A 22,848-nucleotide genomic window follows, 5' to 3' on the forward strand; every position below is an offset into this window, starting at 1 on the left:
TTATGATCCTGAATAATATCAGCCAATCACAATTCCTAAAAGGTAGTTTCCAATTGCATCACCATGCAACCCTCTACGTAAACTTTTGTCTCACGTTTGATTAGGACCCAATAATATGACGTCGTTCATCTTTACGTGTCAAGCCTTACCCATCGATGTTGAACCTTAATGGACGGTCGCCATGAGTTCCCTCAATAATATGAGCCGAAATCATGGGAGTTCCACGTAGTTCACATCACCATGTCAATGGATGTCACAGCTTTCCGGCACCCAAGGCCCCCCCAATAATATGAGCCGAGCCCCGAGCACGGGTAGCGTTCATCATGCACCCATTGTCGATTGAAGACATGGAAATTATAAACAACTTTATAATTGCCCTTTGTCTTGGCCTTGATTTTGTTGCAAAAATACATCTCATGCGGTTAAAAATCGACCTCAATATAATATTATGTATATGCTACACAAAATAGTATCCTTAGCTCTGATACCACTTGAAAGAGGATCGATTAAGGTGTCCGAATGCGCAACGGAAGTTTCAAAAATTTAATATTTAGCAAGAAAAACTGAACACCTCAACTATAGTCTGTAGCAAATACGAAAACACAAAAAATGTCATACATAGTGTGTTTAGAAAGTATACCTATCAATCTCTTGAGATTGATGTTTGGCTCCAACTAAGGTGTAAACACCTTAGCTCTTGATGGCAAGAAGATCTACAAGCCTCCTCCTTTCTTCAAAATTAGGCCCACCACCAACTAGCTAGAACCCTTCTTATTTTGCACTAGAAAAATAAGAAGATTTTTCAAGGAGAAGTATTTTCTATCCTCAACAGTTGAAGAAGAAAATTGAGAGAAAAATGAGGGAGAAGACTTGTGCTAAGTTTCGGCCATCTCATGGAATGGGGAGAGAAGGATTTTCTTGGTTGTGGATAAAGTGATAAAGTGCATGAGCATGCCATGCAATGTTTAATGAAAAAGTAATCCCCAACTCTTCAACTCTTTAGCATGCCTTTTTAAGTGGGCTTGTAACATTTACAAAGCCCATGGACTTTTATTTTAATGTCCCAAACATATTTGAGTGCATTTAAAGTTTACTTGATTTTACTCAAGCCCACTAGTTTAATAATTATTTCTAATTGGGCACTACAAGGCCAAATGTTATTTAATTAATCCAACATATTGAACTATATTTTACTTCTCAACGGGATCTAGAAACCTAGCACTTGGGTGGCCCTCAATGGTTCATTGATACAACTAGTCGTGGGTTCACATCTCCATGTGATTCGGACTAAACATGTCCTTATACGAGCATACCCCAGTTGCTCCATTCTTACTTATCAACTCTTTGATAACAAAAACATCAGAACTCAAGTCTGATAGTACCCAACCAATCATGTTAAACGCCTAGCAGCATCGCTTACATGATTCCCTAGGTATCAAATGATAGTGCCTGCAAGAACCATTCTATTATGGTTAGCGTACAGTACGGTACCTTCATCTCATATATCCCGACCGATTCGACAACCATTGGTATATCGAGAGTTGTCAATGAATCGATACTATGTGTCATGTCGTAGTTGCATCGATGGTGTAATCTAAAAAACCCCTTTCTTAATTACCACCATACTCTGATCAGAGATTTCAAACTACATACACATGAGATCACATAGGATATCCATACCCGAAGGTAAATGGTGAATCCCCGACTACAATGCATCGACTCCTATATGTTACGATAAAACACCCAACCAAGCCACCTGATGACCCCATGAGAGTCGGTAAACAAGTCAAAGTGTAATGCTAGCACATAGAGTCTCAATGTTGTCCCGCGTCATAAGGACTAATGGTGTACAACCATAAACTACGACGTTTCCACTCGATAAGTGAGAACCACTTGGAAAGTCCTTTATGGAGGGTTGTTCAGTGCACTCTACCAGGAGCACCTATCTGCATGCTCGGACATCACTATGTCCCCTACCAATGAAACTTGGTACTCACATCACAGATACTAGTCTCAAACTCGAGCGGCCTATATCCTTTTTAGCGGCGGCTGAATCGACTAGGAACTGTTTAGAATATACAGTATTACAAATATGAGTTTCATGATACTCATCATATGAGCATCTCATATTCTTTCTACTATTTGTATATTCAAGGGCTTTATCTTTGCAACTAGCATGGGTATACAGATAAAGAAGTGCCAAAACAATAATTTCAAATATTATTAAAATAAAGATTGTTTATACATAGAGTTTAAACATGAACCCCCGGCCAACACTTGGCTCCACGGGCACCTACTCTAACAGAAATTGTCAGAACTACAACTAAAGAAAGGTATAAATCAATGTCGAACCGGGAGAATGACTCACGTGTGAAATACTTGAGTTTCCCTAAACCACATACTTATTGTTATTGTGTGCATTGATTGGATTGATTTGCTTGTTCTATTGATTTATAGAAAGCATGTATTAGACGATTGGTCTTGTGACAGACGGGCCTGATGGTGATGGAATCGTCACTGACCCATTGCATATCGTCACCGAATAGTGATTGGCGGAGGTTGCCAAAGTCTGTGACAGATTGGTCAAGACACTGGATGTTTGGTTTATATCGATGTTTGATTAGAGGTGGATTTACTTCTTTTACTGAAATTCGATATAATATGCCAACATCTGGAAACCGGGATCCCTAGACTAGGAATGAGTCTAGTCTGAGATATAGAGTAAGGAGTTGATTAACAGATTTATATTGAATTATGTTTTCAAATTTCGATAATATTACTGATATCTGTTTCATGCTTTATATTGATTATATGATTGCATGTATCGTTGATTTATACTAGGATGTATTTCTCACCGGAGTTATCCGGCTGTTGTCGTGTTTGTATGTGTGCATGGCAACAGGTGGGACAAGATCAGGGTCGAGGAGATGAAGAGAGATCGTGATTAGAGTGGAGACTATGGACTTGGATTTTAGATAGGGTTTGAACACTTGATATGTAGTCGTTAAACCTTAGTTTAAATGACTGTATACGGTACAAGACTTGTACTTTGTTTTCGATGTATATATTCGAATGAATTCCATTACGTTCCGCATTTGACACTAGTATGTTAAAAAAAAAACTTAGACCGTGTTTATTATAACTAATTTAATTATTCCCACAGACTATTAAGAAATGAATTAGCGCCCGGATCCCCACAACCGCGCCACTTTGGGCGCGGCCGCGTGCGTGTCGCGCGCCATGGAGCAACATATGGCGCCACCGCGTGCCCGAGGGTGAATGAAGGGCAGAATCTCGCCCGCCACCGCGCGAGATCACACTTAGCCGCGCGATCTTCTGTGTAGAAATTGTTCACAACTTTCTTTATGACTTTTTACACTACTTTTCATGTATAATTATTATATATTTAGTGTACATGAAGGACAAACGAACCAATTCAGATTGATAAGAAATATTTTGAGCTTTTCTCTCAATTCTCAAGGCTTTTAAAGCTTTGTTCATTACCAAATCAAACTTATCAAAAATTGCATCTTTGTGGCGTTTGTCAATTGTTTTTCGCACGGATTGTCAAAAACAAGTTTTTTGAAGGTTCGTATGAAATTCGATTGTTATTATCGTTGATATTTGTTGCTAAGTGTTAATCGCTTTGAGGTGAATATCACAATTCGTTGCTTGTTTCAAAAGATTGGGACAACTTAATCGATCCTTGTTCGTTATTGAATTGAGGGCGTGATTCTAATTAATCGTGTTTGCTTCTCATTCGTACGAGGATTCGTATCATTTGAAATCAGAGCATTTGGTTCTCCTCTTTGATTAATTATTTGCTTCTCATTCAGATCTGCTTAAAATTTCGTTCTGTTCTCAGATCGGTGTTATCCTTTCGTTGCTATTTTCAGATCTGTCTAAAATTTTTTTATGTTCTCAGATCTGTGTTATCCTTTCGTTTTTATTTTCAGATCTTTCTAAAATTTTGTTCTGTTTTCAGATCTGTATTATACTTTCTCTTCTGTTTTCAGATCCGCATTATCCTTTGTATTGTTGTAAGATCTGCGTTATTCTAACATTCTTTGTTTTGGGCAGTCCAAGTGAGACAGTTGCGAGTGTCCACGAGTTGAATCTTGTTAAGTTTGATATACAAATATAAAGATTGACTACACTTTCGAGAGAACTATCACATTCGAGTGAAAACATTTGAGTGCGAGCGTTATTTCTTTGGAGTGATCGTGAGAATTTGGGTGAGGAATATATTTTATTTCTACTAACATTTTCTTCCAGGTACAAAATTTGAAAGTAAAATGGAGAGGGAGGTAGGAGATAGTTCGAACCAGGAGTTGTCTAAGGTCCAAACGGAGGCATTATTTGGTCATTTTAGTAGGATGATGAGGGCCAAGTTGGATCCTTTACATGAGAAGTTGGATAGGCTTGAGGTTAGTAATAGCGAAAATAAATCTAAGCCTAAAGGTTTGGGTAGAGTCGAAGAAGAAGAGGATGAATATGATTTGGAAGGAGAAGGGGAGAGTCAAAACGAGAACTGGGGTAGGAACGGAAGAGGTAGGGGTTTGGTAGAGGAAGAAGAGAAGCCGTACGGGGTAGGTACGATGATGGGAATAGGGAAGATGGTAACATATGTAGCATTAAGATGAAAATTCCGTCGTTCCATGGTAAGTCAGACCCAGAGGCTTATTTAGAATGGGAAAAGCGAGTTAAATTTGTTTTTGACTGTCACCACTATTATGAACTCAAAAAGGTTAGGTTGGCAGTGGTTAAGTTTGTTGATTATGCACTTATTTGGTGGGATCAGTTATTGACCACTAAGAGAAGATGCAATGAGAGGCCTATAGAAACTTGGGCTGAGATGAAGAGCGTAATGAGGAAGAGGTTTGTACCAAATCACTACTAAAGAGAAATGTTTAAGAGGTTACAAACTTTGAGACAGGGTGTGAAGAGTGTTGAGGATTACTATAAAGAGTTGGAAGTTGTCATGATTAGAGCAAACATAGAGGAGGATCGTGAGGCTACTATGGCTCGTTTCCTGTGTGGTTTTAACAGGGAGATTCAAGACCAAGTGGAGCTTAGGCACTACTTGGATATAGATGAGATGGTGCAGATGGCGATAAAAGTGGAGCAACAACTCAAGAAGAGAGGAATTGGTCGCACCACTCAAGTGGGGAATGCATCAACACCTTGGCATTCCAACGTTGTTAAACGAGAAGAAGGCAAAGTTGTGGCCAAGTCCAAAGTTGACATTAAACAGGAGGCGCCTAAGCATGTAGTGCAAGGTAAACCTGAAACTCCTATTAATCGTTCTAGAAATATAAAATATTTTAGGTGTCAAGGAGTTGGACATATTGCCAGCCAATGTCCCAATAAAAGGGTAATGGTATTGAATACTTACGGGGAGTATGAATCTCATAGTGAGGGAGATGATGGAGAGGATAAAGATGAGATGCCTGCATTAGAGGATCCTGATGAGGGATATGAAGCAGTTGTGGGTGAGGCGTTAGTGACTAGGCGTATCATGAGTGCCCAAGTCAAAGAAGAAGAGACTAATCAGCGGGAAAACTTGTTCCATACTAGATGTTTTGTCGGTGGCAAGGTTTGCAACATTATTATAGATGGAGGAAGTTGCACCAATGTGGCTAGTAGTGAGATGGTAGAAAAGTTGGATATACCTACTTTAAAGCACCCTCAACCATATAGGCTTCAGTGGTTGAATGATTGTGCGGAAGTAAAGGTGACAAAACAAGTGTTGGTTTCTTTTTCGATTGGAAAGTATGTTGATGAAGTGTTGTGTGATGTGCTGCCAATGCATTCTTGTCATATTTTGTTAAGGAGACCATGGCAATATGATAGACAAGTGACACATGATGGGTTTAGGAATAGATATTCTTTTGTACTCAAGAAAGAACCCATTGTTTTACTTCCATTGTCCCCAAAGCAAGTGTTGGAGGACCAATTGAAAAAAAAGAAGAGAGAAGAGGCCGAAAAAAAGAGTGAGAACAAAAGTGAGATGGCCCTTGAAAGAAAAGATGAGATGGCTGAAAGAAAGAGATATCAAAAAGGTGAGATAGCCATACAAAACAAAAAAGAGAGGAAAGAAATTGAGAGGAAAGAGGCCAAAAAGAAAACATATATGGCCCAAAAAGGTGAGTTGAAACATTTAATGCACACACATGAACCACTTGTGTTGATTCTTTACAAGGAGATTCTCCTTAACACAAGTGACATAGCCGGGTCCCTTCCGAGCATTGTTGTTTCAATTTTGCAGGAATTTGAAGATGTGTTTCCGGAAGAGTCACCTCAAGGCTTACCACCATTGAGGGGAATCGAGCACCAAATCGATTTCGTGCCGGGAAGTGCATTGCCAAATCGTCCAGCCTATAGGAACAATCCAGAGGAGACTAAGGAACTTCAGCAGCAGGTAAGTGAGTTGTTAGATAGGGGTTTTGTGCGTGAGTCAATGTCACCTTGTGCTGTACCTGTTTTACTAGTTCCTAAGAAAGATTGCTTGTCATTTGTTGAATTTGCTTATAATCGTAGCATGCATTCTACTACGAATTATTCACCATTTGAGATTGTTTATGGTTTTAACCCTTTAACTCCTTTGGATTTGATGTCTTTGCCTGTGAGTGAAAGGTTGAACATGGATGGTAAGAAGAAGGCTGAATTTGTTAGGAGTTTGTATGAGAAGGTCAAGGCTAACATTGAGAAGAAAAACTTACAATACACGAAGCAAGCCAACAAAGGGAAGAAGAAGATGGTTTTTGAAAAGGGAGATTGGTTGTGGTTGCACTTAAGGGAGGAAAGATTTCTAGAGAAGCGACGTTCGAAGCTCCTACCTAGGGGTGATGGACCATTTCAAGTGCTTGAAAAGATTAACGACAATGCCTATAAACTAGATTTACCAGGTGAGTACAATGTCAGTTCAACTTTTAATGTTAGTGATCTTTCGTTGTTTGATGTAGGAGATGATCAAGATTTTAGGACAAATCCTTTTCAAGAAGGGGAGGATGATGCAAACGTGGTTGGTCAAGCACCAAAGAAGGCATGGGAGTTGTTGGAGTTGCCCGAAGGACCTATAACGAGGGGACGTAGCAAGAAGTTTAAAGAAGCACTTCAAGGATTCATGGTGAGCTACCAAGGAAGTTCAACAAATGGGGTGTCTAAATTAGAGGAGCTGGGGGAACATGGACACAATAATGAAAGTGTTTGGAATGTCATTCAAGTGATAAATAGCCATGAGGACAGCAGCATGCGCGCATCCGCGCCTGAGTTCGTGCAACCGCGCGCAAGACAATGAAGACGAGCAGCAAGGGGCGCGCCGTGGGTGATCGAAGGGCAGAATCTCGCGTGCCACCGCGCAAGATCACGCGTAGCCGCGCGACCTTCCGTGTAGAAATTGTTCACAACTTTCTTTATGAATTTTTACACTACTTTTCATGTATTAATTATTATATATTCAGTGTACATGAAGGACAAATGAACCAATTCAGATTGATAAGAAATATTTTGAGGTTTTCTCTCAATTCTCAAGGATTTTAAAGCTTTGTTCATTACCAAATCAAACTTATCAAAGATTGCATCTTTGTGGCGTTTGTCAATTGTTTTTCGCACGGATTGTCAAAAACTCCATGACTCCCTAGGTATCACTAATAGTGCCTGCAAGAACCAGTCGATTATGATTAACGTACATTACGGTCCCTTCATCTCATATATCTCGATCAAATCTGCAACCATTGGTTCATCGAGAGTTGCATAATAATTCGATAACTATGTGATACATATAATAGTGGCATCGCATGTAGCATTGGAGAACTCCTTCTCCAACGTACGTCTCTTGCTCTGGCAAGAGATTCCACGCACTATTATTTCATCAGATCATATAGGATATCCACACCCGTAGGTGAGTGGTGAATCCCCGACTACAATGCAATGGCTCCTATATGTGTCGCAACTGTACCCAACTGTAATGCCCGAGATTTCGATTCTATTAATATGAGATTATTAATTATGTTTTAATGTAATTATAGCCGGGCCATTCCGAGACCAGATTGGACAAAGAAATATGAAAAGCTAAGATGTAGGCCGGAAGTGTTGCGTCCGGGCGGAAGTCTTTGTCCGCCCGAGCGCCAATGAGTGAGCAAGAAAGTCGAACACTTTGCGCCCGGGCGGAAGTCCTTGTCCGCCCGAGCGCGACTGAATTACGCATGAGGGCCGAGAGTTGCGCGCCCGGGCGGAACTTTATGTCCGCCCGAGCGCGAGACGTGGTTTATGAAAAATCATGCCACGTATCTTATGGTTGCATGCAATATATAAATATACGTATCAAGCTTCAATTCTTCAGAAATCCTCAAAAGATAATCGAGAGAAGTTGCGAGAAATCCGTCCGTCTGATTTTGAATCTGACTTCGGTACTGTGTTCCTATCGACGTAGGCTACAACTGTATCGGGATGATATCTCTGAGGTTCCTGAGATTGGACCTGATATGATCAGAGAGATGACAGAGAAAGTGAACTGATTCAGAAAAGAATGAAGGCAGCACAGGACAGACAAGCCAAATATGCCAACCTTCGACGTAGACCATTGGTATTTGAGACAGGAGACAGAGTATTTTTGAAGATTTCTCCTTTCAGGGGTATTGTCAGATTTGGCAAGAAAGGAAAACTGTCTCCACGTTATATTGGGCCATACGAGATTCTCGAGAAGATAGGAGATCGTGCCTATCGACTCGCATTACCGCCTTCATTATTGAGGATACATGACGTTTTTCATGTATCTATGCTGCGAAAGTATCTCCCTGATGATTCTCACCTTATTCGACTAAACGAGACGGAACTTGATGGAAGTCTAAGTTATGTTGAAAAACCGATCCAGATTCTTGATCATAAGGAAAAAAAACTCAGAACGAAGACTATTCCTCTTGTGAAATTCCAGTGGAGTCGTCATGGCACTGAATAAGCGACTTGGGAGACAGAATCAGAAATGAGACATAGATATCCAGAGTTATTTCCATGACGTGAGGATTTATTCAACTTTTGATTATAATGCTTCTTTTACCTATTTTGATTTATTGCTTACGAGTTCGAGGACGAACTCATATCTAAGAGGGGGAGAAATGTAATGCCCGAGATCTTAGTTAATACTTTTGAGTTTACTATGTATTATGAATAAGCGAATGGAAGAACAGACACAGAGAAGCGACATTGCAATTTGAGTTTAGTTGCAAAGTAGAATGTTGGAGTAGAAAGACCAGTGCACCCGCGCTTTAAAAGCTACCGCACCCGCGGTAAAATAGCAAGCGCACCCGCGGTTGTCGCTTCTTAAATTTTGAGTGTGGATCAGTAAGCTTAGCGCACCCGCGGTGCGACGTGCTGAATGAAAAATAACACTTGCCCTTAGTCATGCAATATAGTGTGTTGTCTTCATTTTTCTCACCATCTTCAGCAGTAAACACCGAGAACAACCCCAGGAAAGCTTCAAAGTTCTTCAAGCTTAGAAATTAGCTTGTGCAAGATCCATCAATCCGAATTTTAATCCGACTTCGGTTCCGTATTCCTCTCATCATCAGCTTCGAAAGGACGTAAGTATTATTCAATTCCTGTATGATTCGAGATTAGGAGGTTGAGGAAATCGGATTTTGATTTCTATTATGTGTTATTGTGATGTCGGTGATAGAATATTCGCAACCGGATCGTAAAACGGACATTGTTTGCTATTGTTATTAATTTTCAGCATGTATCGAATTTGAGATATGCAGATTTCAGCATTGATATGTGTTTGTGATGAAGATTGTGAGTTATTGTGACTGATTATGGTTGTTTGAGATGAACGGTATCGCGAGATTACGTTGTTATGACGTTGATTTTGAGTTAAATCCAGATTTAATCCGATTGGTGTTGATTTGAACGGTATATTGATATGATATTATTGATATTGTCCTTGCCAGAGTGAGGGTTGACATATTTTGAACTCCAGGCAGGAACGACGTCCGAACTGCAATAAAAGAAAGGTATAAGTCAATGTGGTAATGGGAGATCGACTCAAGTAGGATATACTTGAGTTTCCCTAAATCACATACTTATTGATATTATATGCATTGATTTGATTTGATATGCTTGTTCTATTGATTTATAGAAAGCACGTATTAGATGAGTATTAGACGAGTGATCTTGTGACAGAAGTGCCTGATAGTGGTGGGATCGCCACGGGCACATTGCACGATGTCACAGGATAGTGAATTGGGGATAGTGCCAAAGTCTGTGACGGATAGGTCAAGACACTGGATGTTTGGTTATATCGACGTGAATAGAATTGGAGTTTCTTCTATTACTGTTGGTCGATATAGGAATGCCAATATCTGGAAACCGGGATCCCTAGACCAGGATTGAGTCTAGTCTGAGCCGTGGAGTCACGAGTATGATTTACGATTTCATATTAATTATGTTTCAGATTTGATACATGTTACTGATATTTGTTACATGCGTTTACATTGTTTATATGATTGCATGTTTCATTGATTTATACTGGGATTTTATTCTCACCGGAGTTATCCGGCTGTTGTCGTGTTTGTATGTGTGCATGATAACAGGTGGGACAGGTTCAAGGTCGAGGAGATGAAGATAGATCGTGATTAGAGTGGATACTACGGACTTGGACTTAGATAGGGTTTGAACACTTGAATGTTAGTTGTTAAACCTTAGTTGAATGATTGTATATATAGTACAAGACTTGTACTTTAATACTGATATGTATATTAGATTGAATCCCATTACATTCCGCATTTAAAAAAAAAAAAGTTAGACCCTGTTTATTATAATTGATTAAATTGTCCTGATGATGATTAAGAACATGATTAGCGTCCGGGTCCCCACAGTTTTATCCTCGACTCTCCACCAAAAAATTATGTTTTCGGTAGGTAACACTATCAGAGAAGTCAAGGGTTATCAGAGATAGGCTCAAAAATACTATGTGAAAGAAGTGTGAGTGTAGCAAAAGGAGGCAAGGACCGAGCACCTGACACAACTGAAGCCACGAGAATACATTCACGTGAATTTTATTTAGGAGACTGCCAAAGTACATATTGAGGAAGAATGTTAAGGGACAATTATAATTGCTCCATCTGGTGCAGTTTAAATATCAAAAACGTTAGTCGATCCCTTGCAAATTCTTATGCTCGAATGATTGCGAAAAAAAAACATAGATATCTTTGCATGGTCATCCTTTGATCTCATTTGGGTCTGAACAAAATTTATAGAACATCACTTCAGCTCGTGAATCATTCCTCGATATAGAGCCGGGCATGTGGTCTAGTTCGGGATAACCAAATAGCCGAGCTGAAAGTGTACCGATCTGAACTTAGTATAATCAGGTGGTTGACATACTCATTACGATATAAGATGCTCAACCAATATTTCATAACAAGGCAATTATCCCAGAAAAACCAGTATATACTAATCAAATTCATAAATTGCCAAAGATAAAATATGATTGGCACAAATAGGATATTCAAGGTAACTTACCACATTAGAATTCTTACTATACAAATTTTGTTAGGATCAGTTGAAAAGTGTTTAGAAGGGAATTTGAATAAACACTCACGCTTTTTGAATCTTTGTTCGAATGAAGTGTCAGTTCTGCGACAAACTGAACTAGGAATCTTGTCAGTCAGTGACAATTAGTTTAACTGATAATGGTCGCGGAAATAAACTGACAGAAAGATAAAATAAATAACTGAAGTAATAACACGAAGATTTATGGATTTTCGGAAAATGAAATAACTCATACGTCACCCCTTCTATCACAAGGATATGATATGCACTAAAAGACTTTATTCAATACAAAGAATGTACAGACCCACTTCAGTTTGGACTTAATATTGCAAAAACTTAAACTCTTATTTTACTAAATATCTCACAGTTCTTTGACTGAACTTAGCACAACTTATCTAGTTAAGATCAACTAAATAATACAACAATTTGTGCTTGTAAGCTCGAAAGGTAGCCTCGAAAGCTACAAATAAATCTGATAAGTGTGAGCTTTTTGATTGTCGAATAAAAGCTATATATTCGGCAAGGTAATAGCAAGCTTGAGAATAGATAGATCGATTAGTTGCTTGCTAAACTGCTCTCTTCACCTATTTATAGGCTTCTCTTCAACGATAACTGTGGGGACCCGGATGCTAACTCATTCTTTTCAATCATCATTAGCATTAATCGGGAACAATTAAATAAACTGAGTTATAAATTTTTTTCTAAACGTTGAACAATTTATAAACAATTGTAAAAGTCTATAATAAGTTAGGTCCCATCTCATACAAATACAAGATAAAGTTTAATGTCTACAACAAGATCAAAGTACAAGTCTTGCACGAAAGAAAATCATAACAAACTAGGGTTCAACAACTACATATCAAGTGTTGAAAACCAGTTCTACATCTAGGTCCTAATCTCCACTCTAATCTCGATCTTCTATCCTCTTCTCGACCCTGATCCTGTCCCACCCGTTGTCATGCACACATACAAACACAACAACAGCCGGATAACTCCGGTGAGAAATATATTCCCAGTATAAACAACGTATACATGCAATCATATAAACATATATAAAAGCATGAAACAGATATCAATGACATGTATCATAATCTGAAAGAGTGTTTAGAAGGGGGGGGGGGGTTGAATAACATATATCAATAACATGTATCAAGAGTGTTTAGAAGGGGGGGTTGAATAAACACTCACAATTAAAACTGATCTTTTCTAATTTTGAGTTCAGTTTGGTGAAAAACTGATTCTCGGAATCTTGTTGGTCAATGACAATCAGTTAAACTAAAGTAGTTGCGGAAAGTAACTGACTAAAAGATAGAATACGAAAATAAAATACACAAGGATTGTTTCTGGATGTTCGGAGATTTCAATTACTCCTACGTCACCCTTTCTATCTCAAGGATAGGATTTCCACGAAAAGACTTTGATCGAATACAAGATTTGTAATGACCCACTTTAGTTTGGACTTACCGCTGCCAAAAACTGAAACTCTTAGTATTACAAAATGTTCTCAGTGCGTAACTGATCTTAGCACTATCGAATTTTACGATTATTACAAAGTGCTAGTGAGCTCAAATTGTAGCCTTGACTGCTACGAATTAATCAAGTAAGAGTGAGCTGAGATTTTGGTAGAATAACAGCAAGCTTTTAATGGAATAATCTTCTTATTTCTTCAGCTGTTCTTCTGTCATATTTATATGCTTCCATTCCAACGGTAACTTGAGATATATTTGAATCTTTTTATCCGTTGATTGCCACTTCATTATTTCTTGGGCATTGTTTGCTTCATTTATTGTAATGCGGCATCTTAACTGCTTTAGCTAAAATGCGTTGTTCTAAGCTGTAATTGATTGAAGTGCGGCGTTTCATATTCAGTTGCAGTCTTCTATGTCTCTTTGTCGGTTGAGTGTTCTTTTCCGAGACATGTTCAGTTGAAGGATGCTTAGCTTAAAAGCATACGGATGAATGTATCAACTGATCGGTTTCCAACGGATCAGTTTTTTTTATTAGATCAGCTGATTTCAGTTGTTAAGTCCAGTTGCTGAATTTAATCATGCGTATCAGTTGGTTGATCAGTTTAAAAACATACGGCTGAATGTATCAACTGATCGGTTTCCAACTGATCAGTTTTCTTTATTAGATCAGCTGATTTCAGTTGTTAAGTCCAGTTGCTGAATTACGCGTATCAGTTGGTTCATATTTTGTCAAACGCCGGAATTTAGTTTCCAACAATTTCCCCCTTTATGGTGTTTGACAAAACTAAGTAAATTATAACTGAACGTCTGAACTCATTGTAGATAAAATAAGAGATTGATCAACTGAATAATGGACTACACGAATCTGTAGAGATTTTTCTTCAACGAGAAGATTTCTTTTGTTGTTCTAGAATCTCTTTGATCTCTTCCCCCTTTTTGTCAAACAAATCCATCTTCTCAGATACTCTTCGAACGTCAGTGGAAAGAATTTTGACATCTGAGGAGATACTTGAGACAGCAGATTATAAAAGAGTCTGCAGCAATTCCATTTTATTAGAAACAGAAGTTTCCAATCGCTCAACTCGTTTGCTGATAACGTCTTGAGTGATGGAGAGACTCTCAGCCAAACCTCAGTTATTTTTCATCTCAAGCACAGTTCGGGTAAGAGACTCTATGTTTGCTTGAATGGCTTTCAGTTTTGCTGAATCAAATTTATTTGAAGAATCCAATTTGACAGTATGAGACAATTGTGTGGATTGAATTTTCTTGATTTCAGTAATCATCTGCTGCATATTGTTCTGCATATTCTGGATTTCTTCAAGGACAAGATCCATTTCTGTGGATTGAAGAGGAGATGACTGATCAGATGTTCTTGGTTCATGTGAGACTTGATCAAAGACCACCATGGTCCTATCAGATAGTATCGTTTCAGAAACAGTCTGTGCTGGAACATCTGTTTAAGTTACTGCTTCTTGGACTGGAGGAGATGAGGATTGATGTTGATCAGCAATTGGGCTTTCCTTCTGAATAAGATCTCCAGTGAGAGGATCATGAACTGATACATCTATTTGATAGTTCTCTGATATTCGTGCTGGTTCATCAGTTGGAAGTTTTTCAGAAGAAATCAACAATGCCTCCATATTTTCTGCAATCTGTTGATTTGGTGATTGAGTAGGCATCATTCTTGGATCATTTGGTTCAGAAATGGCGGCCTTAACTGGCTCTTCAGTTAAGATTGTATTCTCTTCAGCTGCTTGATCAGCGGAGTGATCAATTGATAAAGGTTCATTAATAACAGATTCTGTCACCACTGCTTGAATAATTTCATCAATGTTGGCAAAATTCAACTCGGCTTTAGAGTACAGCTGATGTTCCACAGCAGATGATTGTGTCACATCCTGAACTGTTTCTTCAGTTGTAACAATAGTTTTTTATGAGGGTGGCTCTTTCTGCTGAGAGGAGGGTTCTTCTTCTTCTTCTTCAGAGGCTTCCTCAGGAAGAACTAACTCATGATCCATTTCCCACACTTTTATCTGAGCTTGCAAGCTAGTAAGATCTGTATCTAACTGAGTGATCACAGCTCGATCATTATAAGCAGTTGGATTGGTGGGAATGTAGTTTGCCTTCAATTTCTCAAGCAGCTGAGATAGCTTCTTAGCTCGAATTTGGTCAAAAAAATAGGTTTTTCTTTCCAAAGCCTGAACAATTGTGGCAGCTTTGACCATCTTGAAGACAATTGCTTCTAGTTTGATAAACTTGTTCAGCTGGGATTTCTTTTTCAGCTGCTTAGCAAAAATCTTAGTTCTGCAAGCGATCCACGCATCATAGGATTGAAGTTTTGATGCTGCAAAATTATTAACCTGTTCCCAAACAAGGTCAATATGAGTTTGAATGGAATTGGACGGCCTGGGCTCTTCAATCAATTTTCCCTTGCCTTTTTCAGTACTGAGGATGTGTGGAATTTCCAATCCAATATGAGTAGTATCCACCAGTTCTATAATCTTTATATCTTTGGGCCTGGCAAGTGCTAGAACAGCAGGACGATTGATATGGATTAGAGGGGCTTTAATCCTAACTGTTTCCTTTGTTGCACCAGCTGAGATTTCTGGTGGGATGATCTTCAGAGGAACTGCTTTGATAGGCTGTTGGGCATCCGAAAATTTCAGTCTTTCAGTAGGAATATATTCGACTGTGGTTGGTAATTTTGTCCTTTGTGTTCATGGTTTCTTGGCAACTTTTGGAGATGGCGTATTCTCGGAATCGGATTCACTGATAATCAGTTTTCTTTTAACTGTCTTCAATTGAGCCAATGTCTTGGTTTGTTTAACTGATTTTTGAGCAGCCTGTTGCATTTTAATCTCCTTTTTGATCTTCACGAACTAATCAGGAGAGATATCTAATTTAGTCTTTGGTGGCAGAACATTCTTTCCATTGAAAATTTTGAATTTAGATAATCGCTCCGAATCATCAGCCACCAACCCTTTGACTTTCATCAAATAGCTCAGCGGCACTGCAAATCCTTTGGATTGCTTGGTGGAGGAAAACATATTCTTCAAGATACTGAAAATAAGTTGCTTCCAGTTGAATTTTCTTCCAGCCATAATAACCGTAATAGCTTGAAACTTTTCCAAAGTCAGGGCAGCATACGATCCTGCCTTAGTCAATAGCCCTTTGGCTACGATATCAGTCAGCAACTGAACCTCATGCTTCAGTTCCTTCTTAGGATCAAAAACTTTGATTTTCCGTCCATCAGCAGAGAGTGCAGTTTGCATTTCTTCAATATCTGATGCTTTAACATCAGCAAGGTGTACTAGTCCATCAGAAGGTAATGAAAAGATTTCTTCAAAAGAATCTTCAGAAATGGTCATTGACTGATCATTAATAGTGGAAATGATGCTTCCATCAGTGTTGATATATACATTTGAGTAGAAGTCCAGGAGTTCTTTTGGGTAAATCTTCTGTGAGTATTGCCCCAAGAATATCCTCAGCCCAGTTGATTCAAGCTTCAGAAATACATTTTTCACATCGACTTCTTCGACTGATAAAGCTGATTCAAAGTTGATAGCCATAGCGTTCAATATATGAGCAGGGATCTGATTTGCCATTGCTGAGGGTAAGGAAACCTGAAATTTTGCAAAATACAAGCTCTGAGAGATGATGTACGCGTAAGAAAGAAAACTGAATTGAAGCGGGCATAGTACATTTGTACGTGACTGTTCAAATTCAGGACACGTGTCAGTCCATGAAAAAATTTGAATAAAAATATGTGTACGTGTGCTGTAAGCGTGTGTGAAAAAAATGAGCGGTTTAAAATAGGCCACATTATGAAACTGCAGTCACGTCAGTTGATTTGGAATATAATATGATTAATAAGTTAACTTATGTGAGAAGATTAGTGAAATTCTCAACTGAACGATCAGTTGTAAGACTGTGTCGTTTCAGTTGAGAGTTTACTAACATTTGTCTTCTCAGTTAACCTCTTGAAACCATTATTCCCCCTTGATCGGTGCATAGAATAATTAAAGTGACGATATAAAAATAAATTTAAAGGTCAGAAAGATTATCGTTTGCTGAAACGTTGACGGCGGCCTTCAGCTTCCATGATTTTCGGCTATAAATAAAAGTAACACGGTTAGTTTCAGTCATATTGGTGAAAATATTCAAGACAAAAAGAATGGTAGATACGAGTAGCTCGAGTGCTTCGCCGTTTGCTCTGGAGACCAGGAAGGTTGTCATAGAAGATGAAGTCTTCTATAAGTGTAATGCCCGAGATTTTATATCGTGTTAAATTACGATTATTGATTTTTAATCGAGATAATTATGAAAGGGCTAACCGAGGCACGAAATGAGATCGCGTGTGAAAATTGATGTGCGAGGACAGTAGCATCGGCGCACATGCGCGACCGGATGCGCGCACATGCGCCAAACAGGCAGAAGACCTCGCGCATATGCGCGGAAGGTGTCGCGCATATGCGCGGAAGGTGTCGCGCATATGCGCGAAGCCTATGCGAGGAACTCCAGAGAGTCTCGCGCATATGCGCGGAGATGATTCGCGCATATGCGCGAGGCGATGTGCAGGATACGCGTGGAGACCGAGTGTCTCGCGCATATGCGACGATTGGGGTCGCGCATATGCGCGAGACGTGCAGCACAAAGACATGAACCATGTTTTAGGGAAACATGCACGGTATATATATATATATATACATATGAAAGAAAATCGAGAAATCAGAGCAAAAATCTAAACTTAAGGGAAAAAGTCGAGTCTTGATTTTAAAATTCGATTCGTGAGATATCAGTCCATTAGATTTCAAATCCGACTTCGGTACTGAATTCCTATCGACGCATGCTACAGTTGGACGTAAGTTTTATTACGTTTTGACATGTTTTGAAATTATGATGTTGTTGGAATTGAATACACGTCATATATGTTGTTCTTGACATGTTAGATAGCGGAGAATCGAAGTCAGATTAAGAAACGGATATCATATAGAATTGTTATGAATTTCAGAGTTAATTGGGTTGAGATATGATATCAGATGTGTATCATTATGGCCCATGAGTTGCAATAAATGATATGTATCGATTGGTACTGCTGGGTATAGTGAGATTGTACAGTTATGCTGTTGAAACGGAATTTGATTCAGTTCTAATTATATCCAGTATTGATTGAGGAAGGTATTGATATTGTATTCCTCGTTATTGTCATTGCCAGATTGAACATTGACAGGCTTTGAGTCGAGACTTCGATTGTATCAGAGCGACAGAATAAAAGGTATAAATAAATGTTGATTCGAGATTGCACAACTCGACTTAGGTTTGACTTTAGTTTCCTAAAATCACATACTTTATTTTATTGCATTGATATTTGCAGATTATCAGATTGATATGTTTAGTCTCTTGAATTATAGCAGAGCCCGAGTTTGAGTCTATGGCAGATCAGCCTAGCTAGGGCAGAACCACCGAGTCTTTGTCAGAACCGCGTAGACTCTAGACTTACAGTGTATCGATGAGCTTAGATGTAGATCGACGTCTATTGTAGACATTCGATACAGCATACCAAAGTCTAAATTAGATCGGGATCCCTAGATTAGAAATAAGTGGAGATAAGATAATAAGTCATTGACTTAAATACAGATTCGTATTGATTCATGTAGTCAGATTAGATACATGTTTTAATGATTGTTTATGCTTTTATATATGTTTTATATGATTGCATTGATACATTGTTTATACTGGGATATTTATATCTCACCGGAGTTATCCGGCTGTTGTCTTGTCTGTATGTGTGCATGGCAACAGGTGGGACATGTTCAGGGTCACAGAGGTGAAGAAAGATCGAGTTAGAGTGGAGACTACGGACCTGGACTAGAGTTAGGGTTTAAACACTTGTTATATAGTTGTTAAACCTTAGTTGAGAATGATTGTAGATAATGCAAGATTTGTACTTTTAATACTGACGTGTATGTTAAGATGTATGCCATTACGTTCCGCATTTTAAAAAAAAAATTTAGACCCTGTTTATTATAATTAATTAAATTAGTCCCAATGACGATTAATAAGATGATTAGCGTCCGGGTCCCCACAATAAGAGTCTTCATTACTGGGAAAAGTTACATAAGCTTGAGTTCCTGTATAATACTGGAGATACTACTACTCCCGAACTGGTGGCAGAGTTGAAAAAAGTGCGGGAGCACTTGAACATAGCTGTGTGGGTGGACATCTTTAATGATGGTCATATCTATCAGCTAATGCTTCGAAAGGAACTGAAAATCCTTAAGCGCATAGATGTTTATCAGAGCTTTATGAAGACATCTACAGCACCTTTATCCGCTTGGTTGAAAATGTGGATTTGTAGAGGAAAAATATGATGATGTAATCCGTGCAAACATTTATGGTTGAATGAAGTATTTATATAAGCTTAATTTTGTTTTTCTCTTTCCTTGCAAATGATAAATTTCATCAGTTGTTATATATATGAATTGCGAACTTAAGCAGGTGAACTGATGAAAGACTAACTTATATAAGTTGACTATGAACTGAAATCAGTTAAGCATTAAGTAATAAATGACAAACTGATATCAGTTGATAATGAACAACTTATAAATAAGAAGCCTGGGTAAATGAGAAAAACGCTTCGGTTGACTTGAGACTCTTTGGTTTCTTCAACATTTAATGTCATCAGTTCATAAACAGGACGAGAGAGAGATAAGATGTGAGACAGTAATAGTTCAATATGTCGAATTCAAGTAATTCTGATGCATGCAGCAGTACTCATATTCAAGTTACTGAACAATTAAGTCCTTATTTAGAAGAGTTGAAGAAAACGATGGAGGAATATGTCTTGAAGAAAGTGATGTCAACATGGTTCAAAATTCATGATTTGCAGAGGATAAGTAGTAGTGGTGCTGCTCCTTCTCGTGCTCAAGCAGCAACAGCAAGAAAATACATTGATCGTTTTGAAATCAGGCATGTTACAGACCTGATTTGACAATGTTCTGTTACAAACAATGCTATGGAAAGAATGGCATGTGATTGAGAAGATTTCTACAAGTGAATCATTTTCTAGAATCTGAATTTATGAGTTGAATAATTGGATTACAGAATGACAAGATTCAGTTGGTTCTAAGTTATCTTCTGTAAGATGGGATCGATTTTATTTTTAATAAAGTATCATTTCAAATTTGTTGTTGTGTTCTTATTTTCTGCAAAGAATTTTATTAGTAAAATAGCATCAATAATAATTTTAAGACAGGTCAATTAAACCAAGAATATTGCGAAAGTGAGAAAACTTAATCTCGGGTAATGGTTTGGTGAAGATGTCAGCTGCTTGTTGCTCAGTTGAAATATACTCCAGTCTAATGTTCTTCTTCAAAGCATGATCTCTAATGAAGTGGTGCCTGACATCTATATGCTTGGTCCTTGAGTGAAGAATTGGATTATAGGTGATGGCAATTGTGCTCGTATTGTCACAAAATATGGGCGATTCATTTGTAATTACTCCATAATCTCTCAGTTGTTGCTGGATCCAGATCAGTTGTGCACAGCAACTACCAGCAGCAAGGTATTCTTCTTCAGTTGTTGAGGTAGCTATGGATGTCTGCTTTTTGCTGAACCAAGAGATCAGTCTGTCTCCTAGAAACTGAAAAGATCCACTTGTACTTTTACGATCAAGCTTACATCCTGCATAATCTGCATCTGAATATCCAACTAAATTGAAAGTAGAGTCTTTAGAATACCATAACCCAACATTTTGTGTACCCTTAAGATATTTCAAAATTCTTTTAGCAGCTGAGAAATGTGATTGCTTAGGATTTGCTTGAAATCTAGCACACATACAGACAGCAAATACAATATCAGGACGACTGGAAGTTAGGTACAACAATGAACCTATTAAACCTCGATTGTAAGGCCCAAGAATTTGATTATCATAATCAGACTTGTTTTGTGGATAATTAAAGTGATTGTAGACGCATTGTATCGGACCGGAAGAGACGAGAAAGTAGATGCAAATTGTGTGCGAGATGAGCTCTCGCGCATATGCGCCACGAGCCCGGCGCATATGCGCGCAATTTCCAGAACCATTGGCGCACATGCGCGAGTAGATACGCGCACATGCGCGAGGGGTCCAGAAGACCTCGCGCATATGCGCGAGGTATTGAAATGGACATTGCCGAGACCCGTAGGTCTCGCGCATATGCGCGGGTGGTGTCGCGCATATGCGCGAGACGTGTAGTCCAAAAAAATAGGACACTTGTCCCTTGCCATGCATATATAGTGTATGTGTCTTCCTTTCCTCATGAATTCAGCAGGCAAGAACCGAGAGCACTCCATAGAAATTCTCAAGTTTCATTCCATCTTTGAATTGTGATTATTCAAGATCTAGCCATCCAATTTTTAATTCAAGTTTATATTTGTGCTCCTTGCATCAAAGGCTACAAGAGGATGTAAGTTTTATTCAATTCCTAGATAGTTTGAAGTTTACATGTTGGGGAAATTCTGATATGCTTGTAGTTATGTGTTCTTGAGATCATAGACATCGTAGAAACGTAAACGGATCGAGAAAATGATAGCATATGACATGATTATGATTTTCAGCATGTATTGAGTTGAGATATGCAGATTTTAAGATGATAATGAGTATATTGTCCTGATTATGAGTCGAGAATTATGACTTGTTGATATATGTTGAGATTTGAGTTGATCGGTATCGAGAAAATACGTCGTTATGCCGTCGAAATATACCGAGAATGAATATTGCTACGTACATATATTGGTTTAGTTGAATGTTGATCTTGTATCTATTGAACATTGCCATTTCAGATTCATCGTGCCTCACTTCGACTTCGAGACCTCGACATCGATAAAGGTTTAACAAGAAAGGTATAATTCATGTTTGATTTGGGACGACACAACTCAAATGAGATTCAATTTGAGTTTCCCAACAAAATCACATACTAGATTGTTGTTTATACTTTGATATGTTGTGCCTTGTTTATAGATTCATATTCAGGCCTTTAAGATAGGTGAGTCATTTGGTAGATTCTCCAAATAACTAGACGTTCGGTGGTATCGACGCTTCGGATCAGAATCACTCCGATTGTAGATATTCGATACAGTCACGACCAAAGTCTAGGAATAAGATGTAATGCCACCCCGAATGGGAGAGTAGGTGGGAGATCTGTTATATCTTATTCACACCGGGATCCCTAGAGTTAGAGAAGAGTCAAGTCCAAGATATGAGTTGGATTTTTAGTTGATTCTTTTCTATTGCTCATGTTTCATAGACTATGTGGAACATGTTACTATTGATTTCATTCATGATAGTATGTTCATGTTTTATTTTGTATATTCATGTATTATGGTTTGTATTCCCTTGCATGATATGCATGTATACATGTTTTATTCTGGGATTTGTTCTCTCCGGAGTATCCGGCTGTTGTTGTGTCTGTATGTGTGCATAACGACAGGTGAGACAGGATCTGGGTCGAGACAGAGATGAGAGGACGAGATAGCGTGGAGATCACGGGCCAAGAAGAGGAACTAGGAATGTTTACTTTTAATATGTAGTATGTTGTGAACTCTAGTTTGTATGATGGAAATAGAACAAGACTTGTATCTATTTACGCTAGAATGAATAAAGATGTTGTTGTGTATTATCTATGTACATTTGATACAATGTTTAAAAGAAATTTTTTTTTAAGACCCACATTTTCTAGCAAATATCAAGTTAATCCCATAAAGAATCGAGTTAGAGCCCGGGTCCCCACAACAGGTGGTATCAGAGCAATAAATCCCTTACACTGAGATAGGATGGAATGAGCGGGGT

General features: G+C 38.5%; 1 protein-coding gene across 1 annotated transcript in view; it reads left to right on the top strand.

Annotated features, from left to right (window-relative positions):
- Positions 1-4,295: 4,295 nt before the first annotated feature.
- Positions 4,296-22,848, top strand: part of LOC142525876 (uncharacterized) — a 147,743-nt gene continuing 129,190 nt past the window's right edge. The window contains exons 1-2 of the mRNA XM_075630161.1: positions 4,296-4,427; positions 6,269-6,421. Coding sequence (XP_075486276.1) covers positions 4,296-4,427; positions 6,269-6,421 — 285 coding nt within the window. The remainder of the gene's footprint in view (positions 4,428-6,268; positions 6,422-22,848) is intronic.

This window comes from Primulina tabacum, chromosome 15 (genome assembly GCF_025594145.1).
Source record: "Primulina tabacum isolate GXHZ01 chromosome 15, ASM2559414v2, whole genome shotgun sequence".
Lineage (NCBI taxonomy): Eukaryota > Viridiplantae > Streptophyta > Magnoliopsida > Lamiales > Gesneriaceae > Primulina > Primulina tabacum.